The sequence below is a fragment of the Mesoplodon densirostris genome, chromosome 13 (genome assembly GCF_025265405.1).
Source record: "Mesoplodon densirostris isolate mMesDen1 chromosome 13, mMesDen1 primary haplotype, whole genome shotgun sequence".
Lineage (NCBI taxonomy): Eukaryota > Metazoa > Chordata > Mammalia > Artiodactyla > Ziphiidae > Mesoplodon > Mesoplodon densirostris.
The window spans coordinates 74,755,430-74,782,400 of NC_082673.1; the positions used below are offsets into that span (position 1 = coordinate 74,755,430).

Below are 26,971 nucleotides of genomic sequence, written 5' to 3' on the forward strand. Positions count from 1 at the left end.
TGCTAGTAAGTCACTCAAACCTCCCAATAACTCTATGAAGTAGAGTCATTTACTATCTTGGTTTTATAAATAACAAAACTAAAGCATAAAGAAGCTAAATGACTTGAGTGAGATCACATAGTTTGTTGAAGACCATGCTGGGATTTGCACCTGCAGATTCCAGAATCCACACCCTGAACCATTTTAAGCTAGTGCCATGAATTCAGATGGTTTTTATCCTGGAGAAGTCACAACAGCAACTCCATATAGTTGATGTAAAAATCACATTACTGGGGGGACCTTCAAGATGGCAGAGGAGTAAGACATGGAGATCAACTTCCTCCCCACAAATACATCAGAAATACATCGACATGTGGAACAATTCCTGCAGAACACCTACTGAAGGCTGCAGAAGACCTCAGACTTCCCAAAAGGCAAGAAAACCCCCATGTACCTGGGAAGGGCAAAAGGAAAAAACAAACAAACAAAAAAACAGAGACAAAAGAATAAGGATGGGACCTGCCCCTCTGGGAGGGAGCTGTGAAGGAGGAAAAATTTCCACACACTAGGAAGGCCCTTCACTGTTGGAGACGGGAGGTGGGTGGCGGGGAAGCTTCGGAGCCACAGAGGAGAGCCCGGCAACAGGAGTGCAGGGGGCAAAGCGCAGAGATTCCCACACAGAGGATCGGTGCCGACCAACACTCACCAGCCTGAGAGGCTTGTCTGCTCACCCACCGGGGTGGGAGGGGGCTGGGAGCAGACACTTGGGCTTCAGTCGGATCCCAGGGAGAGGACTGGGGTTGGCTGCGTGAACACAGCCTAAAGGGGGCTAGTGTGCCACAGCTAGCCGGGAGGGCATCTGGGAAAATGTCTGGACCTGCCGAAGAAGCAAGAGACCATTGTTTCATGGTGTGCGAGGGGAGGGGATTCAGAGCACCGCCTAAATGAGCTCCAGAGATGGGCACGAGCTGTGGCTATCAGCGCGGACACCAGAGATGGGCATGAAATGCTAAGGCTGCTGCTGCAGCCACCAAGAATCCTGTATGCAAGCACAGGTCACTATCCATACCTCCCCTCCTGGGAGCCTGTGCAGCCCGCCACTGCTGGTCTCGTGATCCAGGGACAACTTCCCTGGGATAACACACAGCCTGCCTCAGGCTGTTGCAAAGTCATACTGGCCTGTGCCGCCGCAGGCTTGCCCCACATTCCGTACCCCTCCAGACCCTGGCCTGAGTGAGCCAGAGCCCCCTAATCAACTTCTGTTTTACCCATTCCTGTCTGTGTGGGAACAGATGCCCTCAGATGACCTACATGCAGAGGCGGGGCCAAATCCAAAGCTGAACCCCAGGAGCTGTGCAAACAAAGAAGAGAAAGGGAAATCTCTCCCAGCAGCCTCAGGAGCAGTGGATTAAACCCCCACAATCAACTTGATGTACCCTGCATCTCTGGAACACCTGAATAGACAACAAATCATCCCAAAATTGAGGCAGTGGAAGTTGGGAGCAACTGTAGTCTTGGGGTTTGCTGTCTGAAGCTGATTTGTTTCTGATTTCTATGTTTATCTTAGTATAGTTTTTAGCGCTTGTTATCATTGGTGGATTTGTTTATTGGTTTGGTTGCTCTCTTCTTTATTATTATTATTATTTTTTAAAATTTATTATTATTTTTTCTTTCTCTTTTTCTCCCTTTTCTTCTGAGCTTTGTGGCTGACAGGGTCTTGGTGCTCTGGCCTGGTGTCAGGCCTGAGCCTATGAGGTGGGAGAGCCAAGTTCAGGACACTGGACCACCAGAGAGCCCCCGGCCCCACGTAATATCAATCGGCGAGAGCTCTCCCAGAGATCGCTGTCTTAACACTAAGACCCAGCTCCACTCAATGACCAGCAAGCTTCAGTGCTGGATGTCCCATGCCAATCAACAAGCAAGACAGGAACACAACCCCACACATTAGCAGAGAGGCTGCCTAAAATCATAGTAAGGTTTTACTATGTGAGTTTTGTTTACCCCAAAACACACCACTGGATGAGGTCCTGCCCACCAGAAAGACAAGATCCAGCCCCACCTACCAGGACACAGGCACCAGTCCTCTCCATCAAGAAGCCTACACAAGCCACTGAACAAACCTTACCCACTGGGGCAGACAACAAATACAATGGGAACTGTGAACCTGTAACCTGAAAAAGGACCCCAAACACAGTAAGTTAAACATAATGAGAAGACAAAGAAATATTCAGCAGATGAAGAAGCAAAGTAAAAACCCACCAGATTAAACAACTGAAGAGGAAATGGACAGTCTACCTGAAAAAGAATTCAGAATGATAGTGAAGATGATCCAAAATCTTGGAAATAAAAGGAAGAAAATAGATGAAACATTTAACAAGGACCTAGAAGAACTAAAAGAGAAAACAAACAGTGATGAACAATACAAAAAATGAAATTAAAAATTCTCTAGAAGGAATCTATAGGAGAATAACTGAGGCAGAAGAACAGATAAGTGACCTGGAAGGTAAAATAGTGGAAATAACTACCACAGAGCAGAATAAAGAAAAAAGAAATGAAACGAATTGAGGACAGTCTCGGAGACATCTGGGACAATATTAAACGCACCAACATTCGAATTATAGGAGTCCCAGAAGAAGAAGAGAAAAAGAAAGGGACTGAGAATATATTTGAAGAGATTATAGTTGAAAACTTCCCTAATATGGGAAAGGAAATAGTCAATCAAGTCCAGGAAGCACAGAGAGTCCCATAGAGGAAAAAGCCAAGGAGAAACATGCCAAGACACATATTAATCAAACTATCAAAAATTAAATACAAAGAAAAAATATTAAAAGCATCAAGGGAAAAACAACAAGTAACACACAAGGGAATCCCCATAAGGTTAACAGCTGAACTTTCAGCAGAAACTCTGCAAGCCAGAAGGGAGTGGCAGGACATATTTAAAGTGATGAAAGGGAAAAACCTACAACCAAGATGACTCTACCCAGCAGGGATCTCATTTAGATTTCATGGAGAAATTAAAACCTTTACAGACAAGCAAAAGCTAAGAGAATTCAGCACCACCAAACCAGCTTTATAACAAATGCTAAAGGGACTTCTCTAGGCAGGAAACACAAGAGAAGGAAGAGACCTACAATAACAAACCCAAAACAATTAAGAAAATGGTAATAGGAACATACATATTGATAATTACCCTAAACATAAATGGATTAAATGCTCCAACCAAAAGATATAGACTGGCTGAATGGATACAAAAACAATACCTATATATATGCTGTCTACAAGGGAACCACTTCTGACCTAGGGACACATACAGACTGAAAGTGAAGGGACGGAAAAAGATATTCCATGCAAATGGAAATCAAAAGAAAGCTGGATTAGCAATTCTTATATCAGACAAAATAGACTTTAAAATAAAGACTGTTACAAGAGACAAAGAAGGACAATACATAATGATCAAGGGATCAATCCAAGAAGAAGATATAACAATTGTAAATATTTATGCATCCAACCCAGGAACCCCTCAATACATAAGGCAAAGGCTAACAGCCATAGAAGGGGAAATTGACAGAAATGCAATAATACTAGAGGACTTAAACACCTCACTTTCACCAATGGACAGATCATCTAAAATGAAAATAAATAAGGAAACAGAAGCATTAAATGATACATAAAGCAAGATGGACTTAACTGATATTTATAGGACATTCCATCCCAAACCAACAGAATACACTTTCTTCTCAAGTGCCATGGAACATTCTCCATGATACATCATATCTTGGCTCACAAATCAAGCCTTGGTAAATTTAAGAAAATTGAAATTGTATCAAGTATCTTTTCCAACAATGCTATAAGACTAGATATCAATGACAGGAAAAAAAATGTAAAAAATACAAACACATGGAGGCTAATCAATAGGCTACTAAATAACCAAGAGATTGCTGAAGAAATCAAAGAGGAAATCAAAAAATACCTAGACAAATGAAAATGAAAACACAATGAACCAAAACCTATGGGATACAGCAAAAACAGTTCTAAGAAGGAAGTTTATAGCAATACAATCCTACCTCAAGTAAGAAGAAACATCTCAAACAACCTAAACTTACATGTAAAGAGATTAGAGAAAGGAGAACAAAACCCCCCCAAAGTTAGCAGAAGTAAAGAAATCATAAAGATCAGGTTAGGAATAAATGAAAAAGAAATAAAGGAAATGATAGCAAAGATCAATAAAATTAAAGCTGGTTCTTTGAGAAGATAAAAAAAATTGATAAACCATTAGCCAGACTCATCAAGAAAAAAAAGGAGAAGACTCAAATCAACAGAATTAGAAATGAAAAAGGAGAAGTAACAACTGACACTGCAGAAATACAAAAGATCATGAGAGATTACTACAAGCAACTCTATGCCAATAAAATGGACAACCTGGAAGAAATGGACAAATTCTTAGAAAAGCACAACCTTCCGAGACTGAACTAGGAAGAAACAGAAAACATGAACAGACCAATCACAAGCACTGAAATTGAAACTGTGATTAAAAGTCTTCCAACAAACAAAAGCCCAGAACAAGATGGCTTCACAGGCAAATTCTATCAAACATTTACAGAAGACCTAACACTTATCCTTCTCAAATTCTTCCAAATATATAGCAGAGGGAGGAACACTCCCAAACACATTCTACGAGGCCACCATCACCCTGGTACCAAAACCAGACAAAGATTTCACAAAAAAAACTACAGGCCAATATCACTGATGAACACAGATGCAAAAATCCTGAACAAAATATTGGCAAACAGAATCCAACAGCACATTAAAAGGATCATACACCATGATCAAGTGCAGTTTATCCCAGGAATGCAAGGGTTCTTCGGTATATGCAAATCAATCAATGTGATACACCATATTAAAAAACTGAAGGATAAAAACCATATGATAATCTCAATATATACAGAAAAAGCTTTTGACCAAATTCAACACCCATTTAGGATAAAAACTCTCCAGAAAGTAGGCATAGAGAGAACGTACCTCAATATAATAAAGGCCATATATGACAAACCCACAGCTAACATCATTCTCAATGGTGAAAAACTGAAACCATTTCCTCTAAGATTAGGAACAAGATGAGGTTGCCCACTCTCACAACATAGTTATGGAAGTTTTAACCAAAGCAATCAGAGACGAAAAAGAAATAAAAGGAATCCAAATCGGAAAAGAAGAAGTAAAACTGTCACTGTTTGCAGAGGACATGCTACTATACATAGAGTATCCTAAAGATGCCACCAGCAAACTACTAGAGCTAGTCAATGAATTTGATAGAGTAGCAGAATACAAAATTAATGCACAGAAATCTTTTGCATTCTTATACACTAATGATGAAAAATCTGAAAGAGAAATTAAGGAAACACTCCCATTTACCACTGCAACAAAAAGAATAAAATACTTAGGAATAAATCTACCTAAGGAGACAAAAACCTGTATGCAGAAAACTATAAGACAGTGATTAAAGAAATTAAAGATGATACAAACAGATGGAGAGATATACCATGCCCTTGGATTGGAAGAATCAACATTGTGAAAATAACTATACTACCCACAGCTATCTACAGATTCAGTGCAATCCCTATCAAACTACCAATGGCATTTTTCACAGAACTAGAACCAAAAATTTCACAATTTGTATGCAAACACAAAAGACCCCAAATAGCCAAAGCAATCTTGAGAAAGAAAAACAGAGCTGGAGGAATCAGGCGACCTGACTTCAGAATGTACTACAAAGCTACAGTAGTCAAGACAGTATGGTACTGGGTAAAAACAGAAATATAGATCAATGGAATCTTATAGAAAGCCCAGAGATAAGCCCACACACATATGGTTACCTTATCTTTGATAAAGGAGACAAGAATATACAATGGAGAAAAGACAGCCTCTTCAGTAAGTGGTGCTCAGAAAACTGGACAGCTATATGTAAAGCAATGAAATTAGAAGACTCCCTAACACCATACACAAAAATAAACTCACAGTGGATTATAGACCTAAATATAAGGCCAAATACTATAAAACTCTTAGAGGAAAACATAGGCAGAACACTCTATGATGTAAATCACAGCACGATCCTTTTTGACCCACCTCCTAGAGAAATGGAAATAAAAACAAAAATAAACAAATGGGACCTAATGAAACTTAAAAGCTTTTGCACAGCAAAGGAAACCATAAACAAGATGAAAAGACAACCCTCAGAATGGGAGAAAATATTTGCAAATGAATCATCAGACAAAGGATTAATCTCCAAAATTTACAAGCAGTTGAATATCAAAAAAAACAACCCAATCGAAAAATGGGCAGAAGACCTAAATAGACATTTCTCAAAGAAGATATACAGATTGCCAACAAACACATGAAAGGATCCTCAACATCACTAATCATTAGAGAAATCCAAAGCAAAACTACAATGTGGTATCACCTGACACCAGTCAGAATGGCCATCATCAAAAACTCTACAAACAATAAATGCTGGAGAGGGTAGTGGAGAAAAGGGAGCCCTCTTGCACTGTTGGTGGGAATGTAAATTGATACAGCCACTATGGAGAGCAGTATGGAGGTTCCTTAAAAAACTAAAAATAGAACTACCATACAACCCAGCAATCCCACTACTAGGCATATACCCTGAGAAACCATAATTCAAAAAGAGTCATGTACCACAATATTCATTGCGACACTATTTACAATAGCCAGGTCATGGAAGCAACCTAAGTGTCCATGGACAGATGAATGGTTAAAGAAGATGTGGCACATATGTACAATGGAATATTACTCTGCCATAAAAAGAAATGAAATTGAGTTATTTGTAATGAAGTGGATGGACCTAGAGTCTGTCATACAGAGTGAAGTTAGAAACAGAAAAACAAATACCATATGCTAACACATATATATGGAATCTAAAGAAAAAAAAAAAAAAGAAGTTCTGATGAACCTAAGGGCAGGACAGGAGTAAAGACGCAGAGGTAGAGAATGGACTTGAGGACACAGGGAGGGGGAAGTGTAAGCTTCGACGAAGTGAGAGAGTGGCATTGACATATATAGACTACCAAATGTTAAATAGATAGCTAGTGAGAAGCAGCTCCATAACACAGGGAGATCAGCTTGGTGCTTTGTGACCACCTAGAGAGGTGGGATAGGGAGGGTGGGACGGAGACTCAAGAGGGAGGGGCTATGGTGATATATGTATACATATAGCTGACTTGCTTTGTTATACAGCAGAAATTAATGCAACATTGTAAAGCAATTATGTTCCAATTAAGGTTTTAAAAAAATTACATTATCTAGTTATTCTACAGTCTATGATGCACCTAGGGATTCCTGGCGCTATTTCAGCAGTTCTGAAAATTCCAGAGGTACTTGAAATTACAAATTAGGAGTTCCTGATTTAAGGGGTCATCTCTCAAGATCTCACCTGCTACTTTACATTCCAAATATTCATTTGTTTTTGTCTCAAAATGCCTTCAGTATTTTAATGTGAAAGTTTTCTGTGTCCACATTTTGATATAGTGTACACATATGCATGAAAATGTGGGGGAGATCATTTTTGAGTATTAAATTAATCTGTCCAATTTGTAAACAAGTTGCTTTTCTACCTCCTTCCAAAATACTGTTTATTGAATTCAAGCTAATTACAGTACTATCTGTAGTTTTAGATAAATCCAACATCTGACGTTACCTTTCGACAGTTTTTTTTTACAATGTCTAGTGATGAATATTAAAATGGATATCTGGAAATCATTCCTGGAGGCCTAGACAAAAATGAGAATTGCCAGAAGGAAAAGTCTTCTACCACTCCACTGAAATTGTTCATCCGGCCAGCAATGCCCTCACCCCCCACCTTGCTAAATCCATTCATCTGTTCCCAGCCTTTATCTCACTCGACCTGTCACCAGCATTTTATACAGTTGATCATATCTTCCTCCTGGATTCACTCTCCTCCTTTGGCCTCTGGGACACACACTGCCTCTAGTTTCTGTCTACATTACAGGCTGTTCCTTTTCAGTGCTGGCTCTTCTTTTCTCCTCCACCTCTTTATGTTGGAGGGACCAGGACTTGCTCAAGACCTCCTTGTTTTCTCTGTCTGTCCCTTCTTCCTAGTGATCTTTTCAGTATCGTCGTGTTGAACCCCATCTATATGCCAAGGACTCCTAAATTTTATACTTCCAGTCCAGATCTACTTCACCAAATTTAGACCTACATATTTAATTGATTACTAGATATCTCTACTTGGTTGTCTCATAGGCATTCCATACTTTATAGGTTCAATACCACATCCCTGATCCTACCTCCAGAACCGGCTTCCCCTATGACCTTTTTCGTCTTAATGATCACTAACTACATTTAACAAGTTTCTTAGGCAGAGAAGCTGGACTCCTCTGTTTCTTTTATGCCCCACATCAATCCACCAAGGAATCCTAATTGTTTGTTCCTTCTCACTACCTCTATTCTCATCACCCTGATATGAGGTACCATCATCTCTTCCCTACATCATTACAGCAGCCTCCTAACTGGTCTTCCTGCTGCTACCCTTGCCTTCTTGGAGTCTGTTCTCCAAATAGCTGTCAGAATGATTTTTTGTTGTTGTTGTATAAACCAGATTATGTCACTCTAGAATTTGCCAGTGATTCCTCATTCCCCTTGGCATAAAAGTCAAAGCTTTTGAACGGCCAAAGAGCCCTACATTATCTGGGTAGCTATTACCTCTTTGACTTTATCTCTTGTTTATTTTAGCCCGTTCTCAAAATATACCAGGCACACCCCACTTTAGTATCTTTGCACTGGCTGGATGTCTTCATCTCCTATGAGTTTTTCTTCAAGTGTGACCTTCTCAGTGAACCTTTGCTCAAATGCAGTCTTCTCAATGAACCATCTAAGTGAAGCCAATGCTGATGACTTTAATTAAAATGGCAAAATAATGCATTCTAGCATTCCCAATCCCCGTTATGCTGCTTTTTGTAGTTGTTTTTGATGGCACTTATTACCTTCTAATAAACTGTATAATTCACCCTGCTCAAATTCAAGTGCTCATACAAAGGTTCCTTGCCAATTTGATTCACTGATGTATCTTAATGCGTATTACTATGTCTGGTACATCGTAGGCACTCAACAAATATTGAATGAATGAATACATACATATTTAATGTATGCACATCAAACTTTCACTTTTAAATTTAAGCTAAATTCTGACCTATTCACCAATTTGTCAATTTGATTAATAAATATTATGGGTCTCCTATATATCTAAAAGCCTATATCTTTTGCTTGAGGGAAAAATTTTAAAGTATGTAAGTGATCCACTTAACTGTTAGAGAGGTAAGATGGTGTAGCAGGTTGGGTTCCCCAGGAAGCAGAACCAAGGTGGAGATTAGTGTGGGGGAAGTCGATGAGGCTGTGCTCTTCTGGAAGGGAACAGAAGGAAGTAGGATAGGGCAAAGGAGAGAAGTCAAGCTATGAAGCAGTTTCAGTAAAAGCTTCAGTTGACCCACACACAGGAGTTCTTAGAATGGAGTTATCTCCTTTGGAATGAGAGGCTCTGGTCCTTATATCCCCTCAAAGACTAGTCATTGAAAAGAGGCACCATAATAAAGTTGGCATGACCTTGGGAGAGGCACCCCTCATCTGCTGAGGCCATTCCTGAGGGAACTGGTATCTGAGAGCTGTCTGCAGACATCACTCCCAGAAGCAGGATTAGTTGATTCTCAGTTCTTAAAGGTGGATTTAGATGGTGCATCAGAGCACATAGCACAGACAGGAATGCAACTAACTGCAACATGTGGTAGAAAGTGACAGTGTCTTAAGTTTTATAAAAGGACTGTAGATGAACATTTATAATACTAAAACTTGAAACTACTTAAATGTTTAATAAGAAGTGACTGGTCAGATAAATTATGGAATAGCCAAACAAGGGAAGGTTGTGCAGATATTAAATATCATGCCCTTAAAAATATTTAGGGAAATGTGAAATATGTAGTAAATGGTGCTAAGAAAAGAAAGGGGCAAAATTATTTAAATTGGACAAATACTTACAGACATTCTTTAAAGGCTGGAGGGAAATGCACAGCACCAAAAGAGTGCTCACTTCTGAATGGGGTAATGGTGATCTGTTATTTTCTTCTTTTCTGTTTTTTCACATCTTGTATAATGAAAGTGTATTTGCTTTTATAATCATATAGATAACTTGTTAAAGAGGGATACAATAAAATATACTATTTTCTTTCTATTTTCAGATATTTACATCCAGACGGATTGCCCTCTGACTATACAGTCAGTTTTCTATTCCGGATTCTTCCTGATACTCCAGAGGAGCCATTTGCTCTTTGGGAGATTTTAAATAAAAATTCTGACCCATTGGTTGGAGTCATTTTAGATAGTAAGTATATTTATTTATAAAATATTTGCACACACATGTATGAGTAATGTATGTGGCATGTCATCTTGCCTGGTTTGTGTGTATTGTAGAGTAACTCACTTATTTTAAGCTATTTGTAAATACTAATAATGAACTATATGATAGTTGATTCATTCATTCATCTACTCATTCTTTCAATAAATATTCATCGAGTTCCTACTATTTGCCAACACCAGGCTCTGGGATTCAGTAGTGAGCAAGGTGGAGAAAGGCAGTTCCTGAGACATGCCAACTGCAGGAACAGCATGCAACTTGATGCAGAGGAGGATCAGTGTGAGGGGTGGGATCAGAAGTCATTTTTCCTATATGGATATGACAAGTGTAAGATGCCTCTTTTGGGTTTCTGGGCCCAATTCCAACATGTGTGTTGGGCGTAGGGGGTGGAGGAGAGGCTCCCACACAACACCAAGCAATTCTTGGACACCAGCAGAGTATCTGAGAATTCAACTCCAATCTGACACTATTTACCAGAGGTAGCATCAGATTCCACAGGTTGAGGGCTTGTTCCTATAAGACTGTCCTCCTCCCCCTCCATTTCAACCACCAGTGGCAAGCTCAGGCTGCTATCAGCTACGCATTGGAGGTTCCAATAACCCACTCCAGCTCAGGATGTCAACTGAAAGTCCAGATTTTTACCTGTACTTGTGACCCACAGTCTATAAATCAGAGGTTCCCACAACTTCCTCCTCGGGTTCAATTATTTTGCTAGAGTGGCTCAAGGAACTCAGAGAAGCATTTTACATACTAGATTACCAGTCTATTATGAAAGGATATAACTCAGGAGCAAGGCATGGGGAAGAGGAGGGTTTCTTCCATGCCCTCTCCACCTGCACCACTCTCCCGGCACCTCCATATGTTTACCAACCTGGAAATTCTCTGAACCCCATCCTTTTGGGTTTTTATGGATGCTTCATTACATAGGAATGATTGATTAACTCACTGGCCATTGGCAATTGAACTCAGTCTCCACCCCCTCTCCCCTCCCTAGAAGTTGGAGGGGGTAGGGGGACTGAAAGTTCTAACCCTCTCGTCACATGACTGATTCTCCAGGCAACCAGCCCTTATCCTTAGGTTACCTAAGGGCTTTCCAAAAGCCACTGTATTAACATAACAAAAGGCACATTTTTTTTGTTCTTACCACAGGAAATTCCAAGGGTTTTAGGAGCTTCCAGACAGGAACCCTAGACAAAGACCAAGTATATATGACGAATATATTTTGGTCATCTGAATAACAAATATATTTTTCTTTTAAGTCACAATGTTGCAATGCCTCTTTCATATCCTAGAAAAAAATGTCAGATTGGCAGCAGCATATTTTGGGAAGAATTCTGGGGTGGAGATATAAAATTGAAAGTTGCATGTGTGAGATCATCTAGAGAGTCAGTCCAGAAAGAAAAGAGAATAGTTGTGAATGAGAAATTCCATTGTTTGGAGATTGGAAAGTTGAGGAGGAAACAATAAACGAAAGTTCTTAACCTTTACTCTGGGATGTCACAAATGATTATCACTTAAGAGAATTATCAAGTTTTTGGTTAATGTCCCTGGGTTTTCTACATATATTTTTAGTTTAGGATCCCAGTCAATCTGGGAGTGAAAATTTGGTGGTTATTGTTAGGTATTAACTCAAACATTTGGATAAGAAAAGTATTTTAAGCTATTTCCAACTAGTACTTGTTAAAGGATATTTCAGTACATGGAAATAAATCAACAACTAAACATTGTGAAAGCATTTTGTATTGATTTTCAAACTAAGGGAAAGCTGTAGATTAAAAAGGTGTAAATTGCTAACTCTATATCCAACCAGGACTCTAAAACAAAGATGTCTCGTGGAATGATTAATACTTACTTGCTCCTTTAGAAAGCAAAATAAAAAATTTAATTGTAACCAGGGAATGAATTAGTGAGAAAAATGTTCCTCTCTTTTTGTAATAAAATATTCCTTGTAACATGAAGTACTCAAGAGTAGGAAGGTTTTTTTTTACTTGTTTGTTAGTTCATAATAAAAGACACGCTGAAATATCACTATTTTGGGGCAGTGTAAGTTACATGTCCTGGGAAAACTGGTTGCTTCAGTGGTTAAATAAAGCAAAGAGTCTGGTTTTTATTTCTTAAGATTTTGTTACCGAATTAAGTTGTATGAACCCTGCTCGGGGCCTAGCCTGGCCCATGCTCTCTGCCTTGGAGGGGGAGGGTTCTTTTTCCTTTCTGATTTGAGTAGGTGAATAGCAAAACCAAAGCCGAGATTGACACAACACAAGCTTTATTCAGTGGCTAAAGAAAGGAGAAATGGGAACTAAGTTCACAGATCAACTTCTCACCCACCTGAGGAAAGAGATTTAATTTTTTTTAAAACATCTTTATTGGAGTATAATTGCTTTACAATGGTGTGTCAGTTTCTGCTTTAAAACAAAGTGAATCAGTTATACGTATACATATGTCCACATATCTCTTCCCTCTTGCATCTCCCTCCCTCCCACCCTCCCTATCCCACCCCTCTAGGTGGTCACAAAGCACCGAGCTGATCTCCCTGTGCTATGAGGCTGCTTCCCACTAGCTATCTATTTTACATTTGGTAGTGTATATATTTCCATGTCACTCTCTCACTTCATACCAGCTTACCCTTCCCCCTCCCCATGTCCTCAGGTCCATTCTCTACGTCTGCGTCTTTATTCCTGTCCTGCCCTTAGGTTCTTCAGAACCACTTTTTTTTTTTTTTTAGATTCCATATATATGTGTTAGCATACGGTATTTGTTTTTCTCTTTCTGACTTACTTCATTCTGTATGACAGACTCTAGGTCCATCCACCTCACTACAAATAACTCAATTTCGTTTCTTTTTATGGCAGAGTAATATTCCATTGTATATATGTGCCACATCTTCTCTATCCATTCATCTGTTGATGGACAGTTAGGTTGCTTCCATATCCTGGCTATTGTAAATAGTGCTGCAATGAACATTGTGGTACATGACTCTTTTTGAATTATGGTTTTCTCAGGGTATATGCCCAGTAAGTGGGATTGCTGGGTCATATAGTAGTTCTATTTTTAGTTTTTTAAGGAACCTCCATACTGTTCTCCATAGTGGCTGTATCAATTTACCTTCCCACCAACAGTGCAGGAGGGTTCCGTTTTCTCCATACCCTCTCCAGTATTTATTGTTTGTAGATTTTTTGATGAAGGTCATTCTGATTGGTGTGAGGTGATCTAATTTTAAAGAAAGACAAAGAGAGGAGGAGTGAGGCTGATGATGGGGAAGCATATGCATTAGTCTATCAGGGAAGGGGCAGGGCTTTCCCCAAGGGACTGGGGTGCCACCTCCTTTTTCTCCTTTTTTGGTCCTTAATGGCTGCCAGTAAGTAGGTGTAGGTAACATGCTAAAGTAGTAAATCACCGTATAATGGGACTCAAGGTCTGTTGGAGGTCAGATTCATCATCATCTTGGTCCCAGCTGGTTCCATCTGTTTTTTTGTGTGTGTGTTTTTTTTTTTTTTTTTTTTTTTTTGTACCTTCCTTTCTTACCTCTGGACCTTTTAACTTACAAATTTATGTTCACTCCTGCTAAAGGTGGGGGATTGGCAGCTTTTGAGCACGGGCATTCCTTCCAAAGGTGCGGGTTAGACGGTTGATGGGTTTTGAGCAAAGATCTGGAGCAGCTCTGGCAACAATTTGATTAACTTCATTTTTCCTTTTTGTCTGCCTCTACTTCCAACTTCAGACAACCATCTCCCAAAAGGATAGTGGGAATGGGAGTATAGGCAAGGAACTACCGAGGAACAATATATTTCAGGGTCCTTGCCTCATCATCATCACTACATGGTTAAGTTAGTTAATCTGGCCAATTGAAAGCCTGGGGCAACCCAAGGACTATAGGTCATTTCCTTACCTACTCGTCACTTTGTCCTAAACACAGCCTGAAAACAAAGGTTACATTATTTTGAGTTGACTTTTTAAAAAATTACCCATTTTAATACTTTCTCAAATGTTTTTAATTTCCTTTCTTTGATTAGATGGTGGAAAAACCCTAACATATTTCAACCATGACTACAGTGGGGATTTTCAAACTGTTACTTTTGAAGGACCTGAAATTAGGAAAATTTTCTATGGAAGCTTTCACAAGGTGAGTAATGCCTTGTATACATATATTCTTTATTCTATTTGCTGTGGGCAAAGCAACGGAAGATAGTAAAACAAAAAATCCGTAGAGCTTTGGATCTCATTCTTCATCTGAAGTAAGAATTACCTGTGGGGCTTGTAAACAATGCCCAGACATTCTGATTTGGTAGTTCTGGGATGGGACCCTAAAATGTACATTTTTATCCAGTACCACAGGGGATATTGATAGTGTCGGAAGGAAGATATTTTCCTCTATCCTTCTAGGTTCCTCTAGCTAACCTAAGAATTAAATTGACATGAGACAGATAAACAGGAAAAACTCAAACAAAAGTTTAATAACATGTATACATGGAAGAGACCCAGGAAAAACTGAGTATCTCACCAAAATACCCGAAAGCTTCACCTTAAGTACCATCTTCAGCTAAAGACAAAAGAGGATTTTGCGGATGGTAGTTTGGGACTTCAAAGGGAAGGAAAGTAATTCACATGGAGATGGAAAAGCAAATGTTTGGTAAATAAATATTTGCTGGGCCTGCAGAGACAATGGGACACAGATTTTCCCCCACCATACTTAGCCTATATTCTTTGCAGATATCTCTGGTGATAGCTCTGTTCTGGGAACAGGACTTCTGTATAAATCCTTTTAGGCAGTTAGAAGGAAGCTCAAGGTTTCTTCCTGAGTCTTTTGGGCCTTAATTGTTTTCAGCTTGAAACAATCAGCATACCAAAGAGACATTTTGGGATGGCAAATTTTGGTGCCCTACCACAGAAGTGGTCCAGGTTCTTACTTTAAGGAACCATGTAGTAGAGGGTACTGTATTATTTAGCAGAGAGTTGTTAGTTCACTACATTATGTATGATGTAGGAAGGATTGCTGGTCTACCTGGCCACCAATATAGATAAATACCAGCAGCCAAATCATGTTGAAATATGTAGACAGATTGCACTGAGACATATATATATATGTATATATATATATATATATATATATATATACATATATATATATATACAGACAACCCATCACTGCCATTATATAAGTTACCTGGAGGAAGCTGGTAAAACCTGACTTTAGTTGTTCTTATTTTAACCTGGCACTTGTGATAGAACTCTGTTCATTCACATTTCACACCTCTGAAACACTTTTGTTTCGGTGATCACTGGAGTAGACATGCTTCCTTCCAAACTTTACTGTTTCCTTTGTGTTTAGTGAATAAGCCCGCTGATCTCTGGGCTGTTAAGGAATGCAACACCAAGAGTGCCGGAGAGCAGAGAATTTACTAAGTGTTACTGCAAAAACTTTGCCTTTTAACCATGCCCTTCTTGTACTGTCAGAGGGAGGGAAGGGATGTTGCAAAGCAGTCTTCATCTTGGCTTCTGTCTCCTGATGTAGAATGTGGTCAGATCTATCTAATCTACACAACTTTGCTACTTTCTGGGGTTTTGAATCCCATAACTGTATAAGAACAATTGCATAACAAAATTCTGACTCTTTTTTGCATAAGAAAAGTTGCATAAAAATGGTTTTTTTTTTTTCTGGTTTAATCGGACTGTGCAACCAGAAGTACAAGGTATCTTAAAAACACATGAGACGCAGATGATTTATTAGTTCATGGTTCAAAATAGTCCCATTAGCATTTCCTTGGAATTATTGTCATTTATTTACCAACTCCCTCTAGACATGATTCTTTTCTTGGTTAGGCAGAGTCAGTCACAAAGTAGCCAAGAAATATTACAGGGGAAATGAAAAGCATGTGAGATTTCATTAGTGTTTAAAAAAAAAACAACATAGAGATGGTACCTGAATGTGGAACAATCATGGAAATGGTAAAAGTAGAACCTTTTTCCTTAAGCAAAACACATAGTGACAGAATTCCTTCTTTTCTCTTCCATACTTTTTGGTGAGGAGTCATGCAATGATGTAAATTTGGTTGATATTTTCTCCTGCTTCTTACCTTCTAAAATATCTTTACTTTTATCAGCTACATGTTATTGTCAGCAAGACTTTGGCCAAAGTGGTTATTGACTGCAAGCAAGTGGGTGAGAAGGCAATAAATGCATCATCTAATATCACATTAGATGGTGTCGAAGTCCTAGGGAGAATGGTTAGATCAAGAGGACCAAATGGAAACTCTGCACCAGTAAGTGGATAAATAAGTGAATCTGTGTTATTGTTAAAGAAAAAAATCCTCTTGAAATATAGTTATCTATCTTCCAGGGGAAAAATTTGGTAAAGGGATGGATGGAGGGAGGGCTGGATGAATGATAGATTGATGAATGGATAAACAAGTAGATAATGGCCTCTTCAAGTGAATTAAAACATGAACGTTCAAAGCTCTTGCAATATGCTTCTGCTATATTATAAGGAGAATGCTCCAAGAATTAGACTAGTTTGTTTTTTAAATGGATTTTAAAATTCAAATAGTAAAATATTCATATTTTAAAATTCAAATAAAATATTGTGGCATAAATGGTTTGTTAGTGAGAATCAAAACTGTAAATGAACCTCATTTATATAAGCAGATACAAATCCGAATAAAATATGTTATTATTATACACAGTAAATTGACATAAGTCTCTCATTTGAGTTAGACTTGGGCATTTTAAAACTAGATTCTGGCTATTGCTAATGTAAAATTAACCCTTTAATTGTTAATAGTTATTTAAATAACAAATCATTCTAAGATATATTTTTCATCATATAACATGGGGTTTCAGACCAGGAGACTTCAAATTGACAGAGAAATCACATTCCCTTCAGTCACTACCTGCAAAAAAGAGCAGTGTACACAAGCTTTTGTTTTAACACCACACATTCACAGCTAATTAGCAACATTCTCTAATTTGAGTCATTCTATAATTAGAACCAATTAGCCTGGAGGGAATTTTATTCTTGTAAGCAATTCCAAATATTCAAATCTACACTTCTCTTCTGTGTAGCAGAATAATCAGGTTAATTATGACTCACTCTTATTGTCTTATGCTTTCAGAGATCTGTAGAACTAGCCAGTTATATGGAATTTTAGAAAGACCTGGTGGTTCTCAAAGTGTTTTTAAGCTGAAATCACTTAGTACAAATGAAATCTTCTAGTATATCAAATAAATGAGTATGATTAAAACACACCCATGTTGATTGAATGGGAGAGGGGACATGGGGTAGCAGGTGATGCCATACTCCAGTGTTCCCTAAGGGTGCTTTGAGGAACACAGTTCTAACTCCTCTGCTCTAGTATAACCCCTTCACTTTACATACCAGGAAACAGTCCCAGAGTGGTGAGGGAATTTACTTTGGGACAGTTTGCTGTTTCATGGCATTTCTCTTTGTGGTAACAATAGAAATGAAATCCTTGTGTACAATCAGGGTATATTGATGCTTTCAAATCTTCATAGATGTGTGCTAATTAGTTTAACACTTAGCTTTGAAGTATCTTTAAAAGTTCTTTTGTTTCTACTTTGCTTTGGAGAACTATGGATTAGATGTTTGAAAAGAGGGAATATAACAGCTATGGAAGGCTCTTTTGTTTTCAGTGGTGGTAAGAGACTTTTAAGAATGTTTACATGATATTGAGGAGTTATCTCCTCTTAATTTGTGGTATTCCGTGTGGATTGAGAAAAATTTCACCTTCTGCTTCATGGAAGATACTTTTATGATAGCACACTTCAGAATTTACAAGGCTCTAGAATTGGCAAACTATGGATAACTTGTATGGATAAATGGATGTATATAGATGGATGCTTAGAAGGATGAATGAATAGACTCTAATTTAAGAAAGAGAAACAGTTCCAGGTGGATGAGATTATGGCCCATATCATTTAGTACTATCATTATTTTTTTATTTTAGACATAATGCATATAAAATCCCTGACACTTAGTAGCCATTCAATGAAGAGCAGCTATTTTTACTGAAGAATGTCAACCATATCTTTTCCATCTCACCTTTTCTAAACCTCTAGGACTTGCTTAACCCTTGATTATTTGTAGTCATATATTATTTTCTTGCTCCTTCATATAACTGCATTTCACTTCTCTAGCCAGAGTATAAACCCCTCAAAACAGAAACCATGTCTTGGTCTTCATTTGCAATGACCCACGTCTACCCTACATCACAGTATCTAATAAATTCATATGAACAGAGTACTTTCTCAAGAAACACTTGATAGGAATTAAATAGTAAGTCATCTATTTGAATTGTATCATGTCTTTTCTTAAAATGTTTTGCATGTATTGTATTCCATGTGTGGTACTGACAACAGTCCACTAATATATATCATACCATCTCCTAATTATAATTCATACTTTACAACTACAGTTTTATAATTACAGTTACAAATTAATTGTATTTCAAATTACACTCTACGTAGTAATTTTCCTCCAATTGTGTGACCAATTAAATATTAAAGAATTTATTTCTGAAAGCAAAAATGACTGTAGGTGTCAGGCCTGCTGGTGATATATCTTTACTTTTGACCATGACAGAAAATCAATTAAACAGAGCACCCTCTGTGGTAACTTCCACCCAGTAGGAGACAAAGGGGAATTTATAGAAGTCAATCATTAAAGAGTTCTTTGTAAGCCTAGTAGGAAAAAAGTTGTAGCTTTTGCTAGAATCTAGAAGTCTACAAAGGATTACTAAATAGATTTTTAGTCTACCCACTTATTGAGGAATTTGATTATGTTGAAATGGATGATATTAGAGTAGATCTCAAGAATGTGATTGAAAACTCACTTGCTTTTTTGGTTTGTTACTTAACTGTTTCAGGGCAAAGCAAGAGAGAAGCTTCAGTCTTCAGTTCTCAATTTAGAAATCATACATTGCTAATATAATCTTGATATACATATGCAAAAGGCAATGTGTAATGTACAAGTTTTGGGTCATTCCAGGAGGGGTAATTATCATCTAAGAGGGATGAGTAGTTTATAGGTAAGCATTCCCTGGCAAATTCAGCAATGATTCAAAAACTCTCAAGTGATGGAAGAACTCTAAATTATCTTTCTTTAAAGACTACAGATTTTTTAAACCAAAGTTGAGTGGAGGAGAGATTCATGGATTTAGGGATATAGTAGCCACTGTATTGAAATTACTCATATTCATAACAAAAACAACTTGCGTTCAGCAATGCAAGATTTTACATGCAGCAAGAGTCCCTAGTGGGACTAAACTAATAGGCAGGCTTAATTTAGCCATCAAAACACACATGGGAAGAAACTTAACAACTGTGCTTCTCCTTTCCAATCTTCTTTCTCCTGAGAAGTTTCTTCTACCTTTTCTGATACCTAATGAAATTATCATACTGCCAATCAGAGATGATTCAAGAAAAAATTTGAGCTTCTGGCATTGATTATGTTTGTTAGTGTCTTTTTCCCACCTTTTCAAATCTAACACTTATTTAATTATACAACTGACATTTATTTAGCCCTCTGATGTGTAAATAAAGACAAATACAAATTATGTTATGGAGTTTTTAGTAATTTTATTTAGAGTTAAAGCTTTTATTTAGGAATCAATAGTAGACTAGTAAATGATCCTCTAGAAACAAGTTTTTTTAAATTGCAAGGGCATGGTTTTGTTTTCACTGGATTGCATCTTTTACTCCTTAAAATGGTGATAGTGACTAACATTTATTGCCTGCAATGGACTAGGCAGTGTGAACATTTCTGATATTATCTAGTTTAATCCTCCAATAACCCTAGGAAGAGATACTTATTATTATCCCCATTTTATAGATGCAGAAACTGAGACTTGAATAAGTTAGGGAGGAATCCCCTTTCAAAAGTGAGGAAAGTGAGATATGAGATTGTATCTGAGTTGCATGTGGTTACCCAATTCCCATTCTGAGCTCTCTTCCCTTGGGTCAGACTGATTATGATAGAACTTAAGGCAGAGGAGGGAATCTGGTCTGTAACAGTGACCATATGCCCTGTCTATTCACTGGCAAGTTCAAAAACTCACCATTATTTGAATTACAACCTTGAAATAAACGTGATCAAAATGTTCCCCCAAGCATGTCTACACCTAAACATTCTAATTACTACCATCAACTACAACAGCTGCTCCTTTTCATCTCCTAATTGAATAGTGCCATCATGGTTTCCCTTAAATTCAGTAAGCTGATGGCGAGCAAGTAAAAACACCCTGTTCAATAGGTGACAAGTGATAAAGGCTTAATAAATCTTAGTTTGGAGGTGGAATCAATCAAATTTACACACCAATTTAAAAGCAGAACATGGCCTAGGTCCTCAGGACTCTTTCTCCTATGTTCTCGGGCAATGTAAAGCTCTCTAAATATTTGTATAAGTTCAGGTACAGCTTGACTTCAAATTATAAGCTTAAAAATGTTATACTAGAAAAAAAATCAACAGATGAAAACTCGTACTGAGTGGAGAGTTGAGCCAGGGGTACATTTTAATTTCCATTCACAGATCACAGTGACTCAACTGCCAAGAAATATTTTAATCTTATTTTCATGCTAACATCTGACCCCAAATGACTTGCCTTTTGTGCTACACCCAAACAAAAATGTCCAGTAATGAAAAAGTGTTTGTAATTGTCTAAGTGTTCCCTTGAAAGAGATTATAAAAAGTGAAAGTGGGAGGGTACTTTTTTTTATTTGGCCAGATATTTTTTTTCATAATGTTCAGTCAGTTACAAAGGAAAAAAGTTGGAGAAGTCAAAAGGGGCTGCCTCTTAGTCACTTGAAGTATGATTTATTTTGAACCATATTGTCTTGCTCTTTTAGGCACTCAAATATAAGATCTTTGGACATGTCATCTCTGTAATGTTTCCTCCATAATTTGTATAAATGTGTGTGTAATTGCTTCTGGAATAAAAGCCAGATTTTTAAAGAACAATCCCCAGAAATGTGCCTTGGAAAAGAAGTCTCTAAATAAAGGCTGAGGAATCTAAACTATTACGAATGCAAAACAATTATGAATAAATTTGTTGTACTCACACAAAAAAGGCTGCTGACTTCATCTAACTTGAAAAAGAAAAGACAGCCCACAAGCATTCTTCAAATGATAGTATCAGCCTCATTCAGCATTTAGTAGGTATTCGACCTCTTGAATAAATAAAATGAACTCATAAGAATCCCAGTAACTCAATAGGGTAGGGGAATTTTAGCCAAAGGTTTGTATGGAGACATTATACTGTTATAGGTGATTAGGCAGTGAATGTTTATTCGAAAAACTTCAAGAAAGCCTGGTATATCCTGGGACTAGTAAAAAGACTTTGCTTTAAATAAATCTTTCCATTCACTAAAATGTGTTCACACTGAGGGCTCTATTCAGAAATGGAAAATTTCTTAATGGATGAATGACTTACAGAATTAACTGAATCTATCTAATGCTGTCATAATGGGACCCATTTAATAAATGTCCCCAGACAAATGGCATTGTCAAGTTAGGCTGGGGTATCTACATTTTAAACATTAGACTAATGATCTGTTTACTGCAAAATAAACCACCAGAAAATGAGGTGTGCTGTTCAAATCCCAGCCAGAATTCAGCTTTCAACATGTGCTTAAATTACTTTGACTTTTTCATCCCAAGTCCTAACTTACAGAATGGGGTTGACATTACTAAGTAATCATACCTCATAGTGGTGATTGAAAGATTAACTGATATAGGCAAAGTCCTTAGGATAGTGCCTGGCACACAGTAAGTTTTTCTACAAGTGTTTGCTGCTATTGTTATTTGCTAAGATTTTTCTCAACCAAAACATTGATTATTGGGGACACAAACTACTGTTATATTTCTGCTCTCAGTATTGTATCACTTTCATTTTCATTCTACAATTTTGGCCTCTGTATTATGTACTCCTACAGCTTAAAGATCAATTATAAAAGGGCTTTTGTACATGTTACATTAAATAATATTTATTTTTAAAAATAATAAAAAAAAGAAAAAATAATAATTATTATTTATAACTGTATTCTGGGAACTGTTCTAAATATTTCCCTTTATGAGTTCATTTTATTGTTATGGCTACTATTATTACTCTAATGAATAGCTACTATTGAATAGCTACTATTATTATCCTAATTTTATAGGTAAAGAAAATTGAGACTCCAACACATTAAATAATTTGTTTCAAGTGACTTAGCTTGTGAGTGGATTACACCCAGGCAGCCTAGCTCCATAGCCTCCTAATCTCTATGCTCCTTGAACTATCTTTGTTGCTATTGTTGTTTATGAAAACCAGCAGCTGTGTTCTTTAAAAATGCTTTAATTTTAAAAACCTAATTTTTTAATGGTCCTAATTTTGTTGTATGGTTGCCCTGAGCAGACTTAAATATTATACCCTTTGGGAAAAAATGTTTTTTAATATAGAAAAGAAAAGAATAGTGAATCATGCAATATTTCTTCAAATAACACAATGGTTTTATATTGGAACAAGAAAACAGGATGTCTTGATTTATGGATCTGCTTTCAAAAATTGTGTCATTTTATGAATCTTGCAAAACTCACTTGGGGAAGGATGTTTGCAGCAAGGCACAATTCTTCCTGGGTATAACAAAAGAAAGCCTGACTTCATTTTCTTTACTGTCAGATAGGGCAGGCTCTTTTGTGATGCTGTAAGCATTGTTAGTAACCTATTTCAGTCATACCAACTACTTGAGTATTCTCATCTTCATCCAGGGGACCCTTGACAGGGATGAGAGAAAATAAGGCACCAAGAGTTTCCAGCTTTTGCTGAAAACACCACTTGCTGAAGGAAAGTTACAGATTAAAAATGCAAAGAATTTCATCCTTCTCCCAGCTCTGTAATTGATGACACTTTTTTCTTTTTTGTTTTTTAAATGGAAGTGTGGTTGACTTACAATGTTGTGTTAGTTTCGGGTGTACCACAAAGTGATTCAGTTATAGATAGCTAGATAGCTAGATAGATAATGTCTATTCTTTTTCAGATTCTTTTCCATAATAGTTTACTATAAGATACTGAATATAGTTCCCTGTGCTATACAGTAGATCCTTGTTGTTTATTTTATATATAGTAGTGTGTATCAATACCAAACTCCTGATGATATTCGATATTTGAAAATAATATAGGAAGAAATATAGTATTAGAAATGGTCGCATCATGAAGCTAGTGTGAGCCCTTAATGATATTATAATGATGTTTCTAAATATTTCAAAATATACATTAACTTGTTGTCAACATAAATGAGTAGAACAAGACTGTCTAAATATTTATGGTGTGATTGATGGCTTAAATAAAAATATACTCAGCACAGATTCTCACAATACTGTACGAGAGTCTGTCATGACACCCCATTGTAAACAGTATTTATGTGTCTGTCTCTTACTCCCTATAAATTCTTTGAGGGCAGAACTCTGGTTTTGCTCATTTTCATATCCTAAAGGAGGTCTACATGGCATCTGGCTTGCATTATGCACTAAAAAAAAGTGGCCAAATATATGCATGAATGATGAAGGTCAGAATTAATTCAACAAGTCTTCATCATGAAACCTACTACATGCCACATGTCTTCACAAACTTTTTTTTTTTTTTTTTTTTTTGTCCGCATGACATGACATATGGAATCTTAGTTCCCTGACCAGGGATAGAACCCGTGCCCCCGGCAGTGGAAGCATGGAGTCCTAACCACTGGACCACCAGGGAATTCTCTACATGCCACATGTTATGATAGGGGGCACAAAGGTGAATACGTGGTTCTATGTTCTTTGATGACCTCCCAGTGTGAGGAGAAGAAAATATAAATAATTGTACTGTATGGTGGGACATATGCTATAAAAGATGTATGGAGCATTGTGGGATTACAGAGGCACTTGGAGTAACTCTGATGGACAGGACAGGGAGGACTTCAACAGAAGCACTAAGCATTTTTAGGTACAGATGGAAGGAGGAATTGTGCTAAATAAGGGGGTTTGGATGGTGGATGGAGTAACTACTGACAAAAATCTTAAATCACTGTATGTTTGAGGAACAAAGATTGATATTGTTAGAATGGCTTTTTAATTTATTCACTGTAATATTATGTTATAAATGTATTGGTGTTCTATTATGTAATACATACTATGAAATCATTACAATTATAAACACAATGTATCTATATATCTTTTATTGAATGACAATTTTCTTTTTAAATTGAAGTTCCAGATACAGATGTTTGATATTATTTGTTCCACATCATGGGCCAGTAAAGACAAATGCTGTGAACTTCCTGCCCTGGTAAGAATTCTTCTTTCGTTATTTGGTCTGTTCTTTATTGAAGTTTTCTAAAGTTATATTTAATTTTCCCTGAAAATGAAATGCTGTTTCACAAAACTCATGTCACAGATAATTCATTGTGATGATGGTGATGAAAATTAGAAAGAGGTTAAGAAGCGGGTGTGTCTGGAATCAGCAGGACACACTGACATATGTGGTGGGGGCTCCACAGCTCCACAGAGTGACTTCTGCAGAGTCCAGATGTTCCCAAATTTCAGGTTCGCTGAAGCCTTTGGTGTCACAATAATGTTTTTCATGGCACCCCGAGCCCAAATAAATACCTAACAATTCCGTACATAAGGTCATTAGGTCCAAACATCTTCCTAAGTCTTTACATCCTAACAACTCAGTAGCTGTATGAAAAAATGATAAACATAAATCGAAAATTTTAAATGATGAACTTATTTTTAAATAACCACAACTACTTACTAATAGGATGTGTGTGCCTGTGGAGAATGCACTATTTCTCATGTCTTGGAATCTGATCAGACATCACCCTTCTCACTTCTTTTTCCACATTGATTTTCCCCATGGTACTTGCTTTCCTTCATAGCTACTGCTGAAAAACCAGATTTGCAAATATAGGACATCAAAAATAGTGTTTCAAAATCTAGTGTTGAAACTGTGAACCCCCTTGAGTTAGTCATTCATACGAAGTCCAATGGGTGCCAAATATTGCTGTTTCTCTTAATTCTTTTGAACACTCAGAGTGTCCCGGTGAGTTTGCTGTACTGCTCCAGGCCATCTTTCCACACAGTTTGGGAATCATAGTCATGATCTATATAACCTAAGCAAGGCTGCTAGAAAAATAAACTTTTTCTCATTATTAATACCAAGTGTAATTCACAGGGAGGGGGTACCTGTATATATAAAGACAGATTGTTCATAACTAAGGATCTTTAGGACCAGTGAGCTGAAATGTTGACCCTGTTATGGTTTGACAGGCATCATATCTTAAGAATTCAACTGGGAGAATGGGCATGGGGAAGACTTCATCAAGCCTAAAAGATTTGCTCTTTTAAGACCTTACACCAGATCACATCATCTGTTGCAGGCAGTAAATTCATGGTGACTATGTTTGAGAAGGAAATAACTTTTTTTTTCATCAAAATAAGTTTCCATTAAACTGTGGTAAGGAATTACATCAGAGACACTGTGATGTTATGCTTACGGGCAGGTAGATTGGAAACTTTAAAGGGAAACACTCAGAATCTTATGGAAAATGTGATCACCACATCTCCTGGGAAGGACCCAGCCCTTCTCAAAACTTTCCTTTTCATTTCTATCACTGAAGATGTGTAAATCCCATGGTAGAAATACATGGATGGAGACACCGTCAACAGCCATGGCGAAACCATTCCCGAGTCTGTGGTCATAGGAGGTCTGCTGTCAGCCTAATTTGGGGGGATCTTTCAGGATACTTAAGTTTGTATTTCACTCAAGCTGCCCAAGATATCAGGCCAGATACGTTAGCAGGGTTTTTATCCTGTAATGAGCTGAAACTTTTGACTATCGTCCAACATTTAGCGAGAAGCATATAAAGGCTCTTTGCTCAACATTTTTGTGTTTCTGTTGTGAATATTTCAGAGACTGAGATTATTTTTATCTTGATCATTTAATTATCATCTGCGCTCTATTCAGCTCTAACATTACGTTTCCCCAAGGTCTTAGAAAATGAAGCTCACTTTCTCTCTATCCAAAGGGACAGATGAACCCTTCAAAGTTCTGTAGTTTCTTATCCCAGGGAAGACTTCTTTTTGGCTGCTACTCCAAATATGATATTCACAAATCATTCAATAGCCCTTAGCAAGTGCTCTGTCTTGGTTTACACTCCAGTGACTCATTCAGATACATTCAGCCTGGTATTCATCATCTATCTTGTAGTGTTACCTGACAGCAAAATTCTCCAAGAGGAAATGACCTCCTATCCCAAAACTTTAGATTGATGCTGTGATGTTTTCTTACTTTCAGTCACAGAAGTTGAACAGTAGTTAAAATTGTTACAGAGATGATGTGTTTAAGCACTGTTTTTGTTTTCTTTTGTTTCTTTGTTTTAGTGTAGATGCAGTTGTTTTGATGGTCTATTCCAACAAGTTTTCTTTTATCCTTTGAAATGGAAAAAAAATGTTGTAACACAAAGGAAGTGTTCAGGACCTTTAGTCCATACAGAGTACTACTTCTCCAACTGAATTAAATAGTAACCAGA

At 37.4% G+C, this 26,971-nt stretch overlaps 1 protein-coding gene across 3 annotated transcripts in view; it reads left to right on the plus strand.

Annotated features, from left to right (window-relative positions):
* COL14A1 (collagen type XIV alpha 1 chain) overlaps nucleotides 1-26,971 on the plus strand; it is a 238,638-nt gene that overhangs the window by 146,153 nt on the left and 65,514 nt on the right. For all 3 annotated transcript variants that reach the window (XM_060115534.1, XM_060115535.1, XM_060115536.1), the window contains exons 32-35: nucleotides 10,239-10,381; nucleotides 14,428-14,537; nucleotides 16,516-16,674; nucleotides 24,649-24,726. In XM_060115534.1, the coding sequence (XP_059971517.1) occupies nucleotides 10,239-10,381; nucleotides 14,428-14,537; nucleotides 16,516-16,674; nucleotides 24,649-24,726 (490 nt within the window). The remainder of the gene's footprint in view (nucleotides 1-10,238; nucleotides 10,382-14,427; nucleotides 14,538-16,515; nucleotides 16,675-24,648; nucleotides 24,727-26,971) is intronic.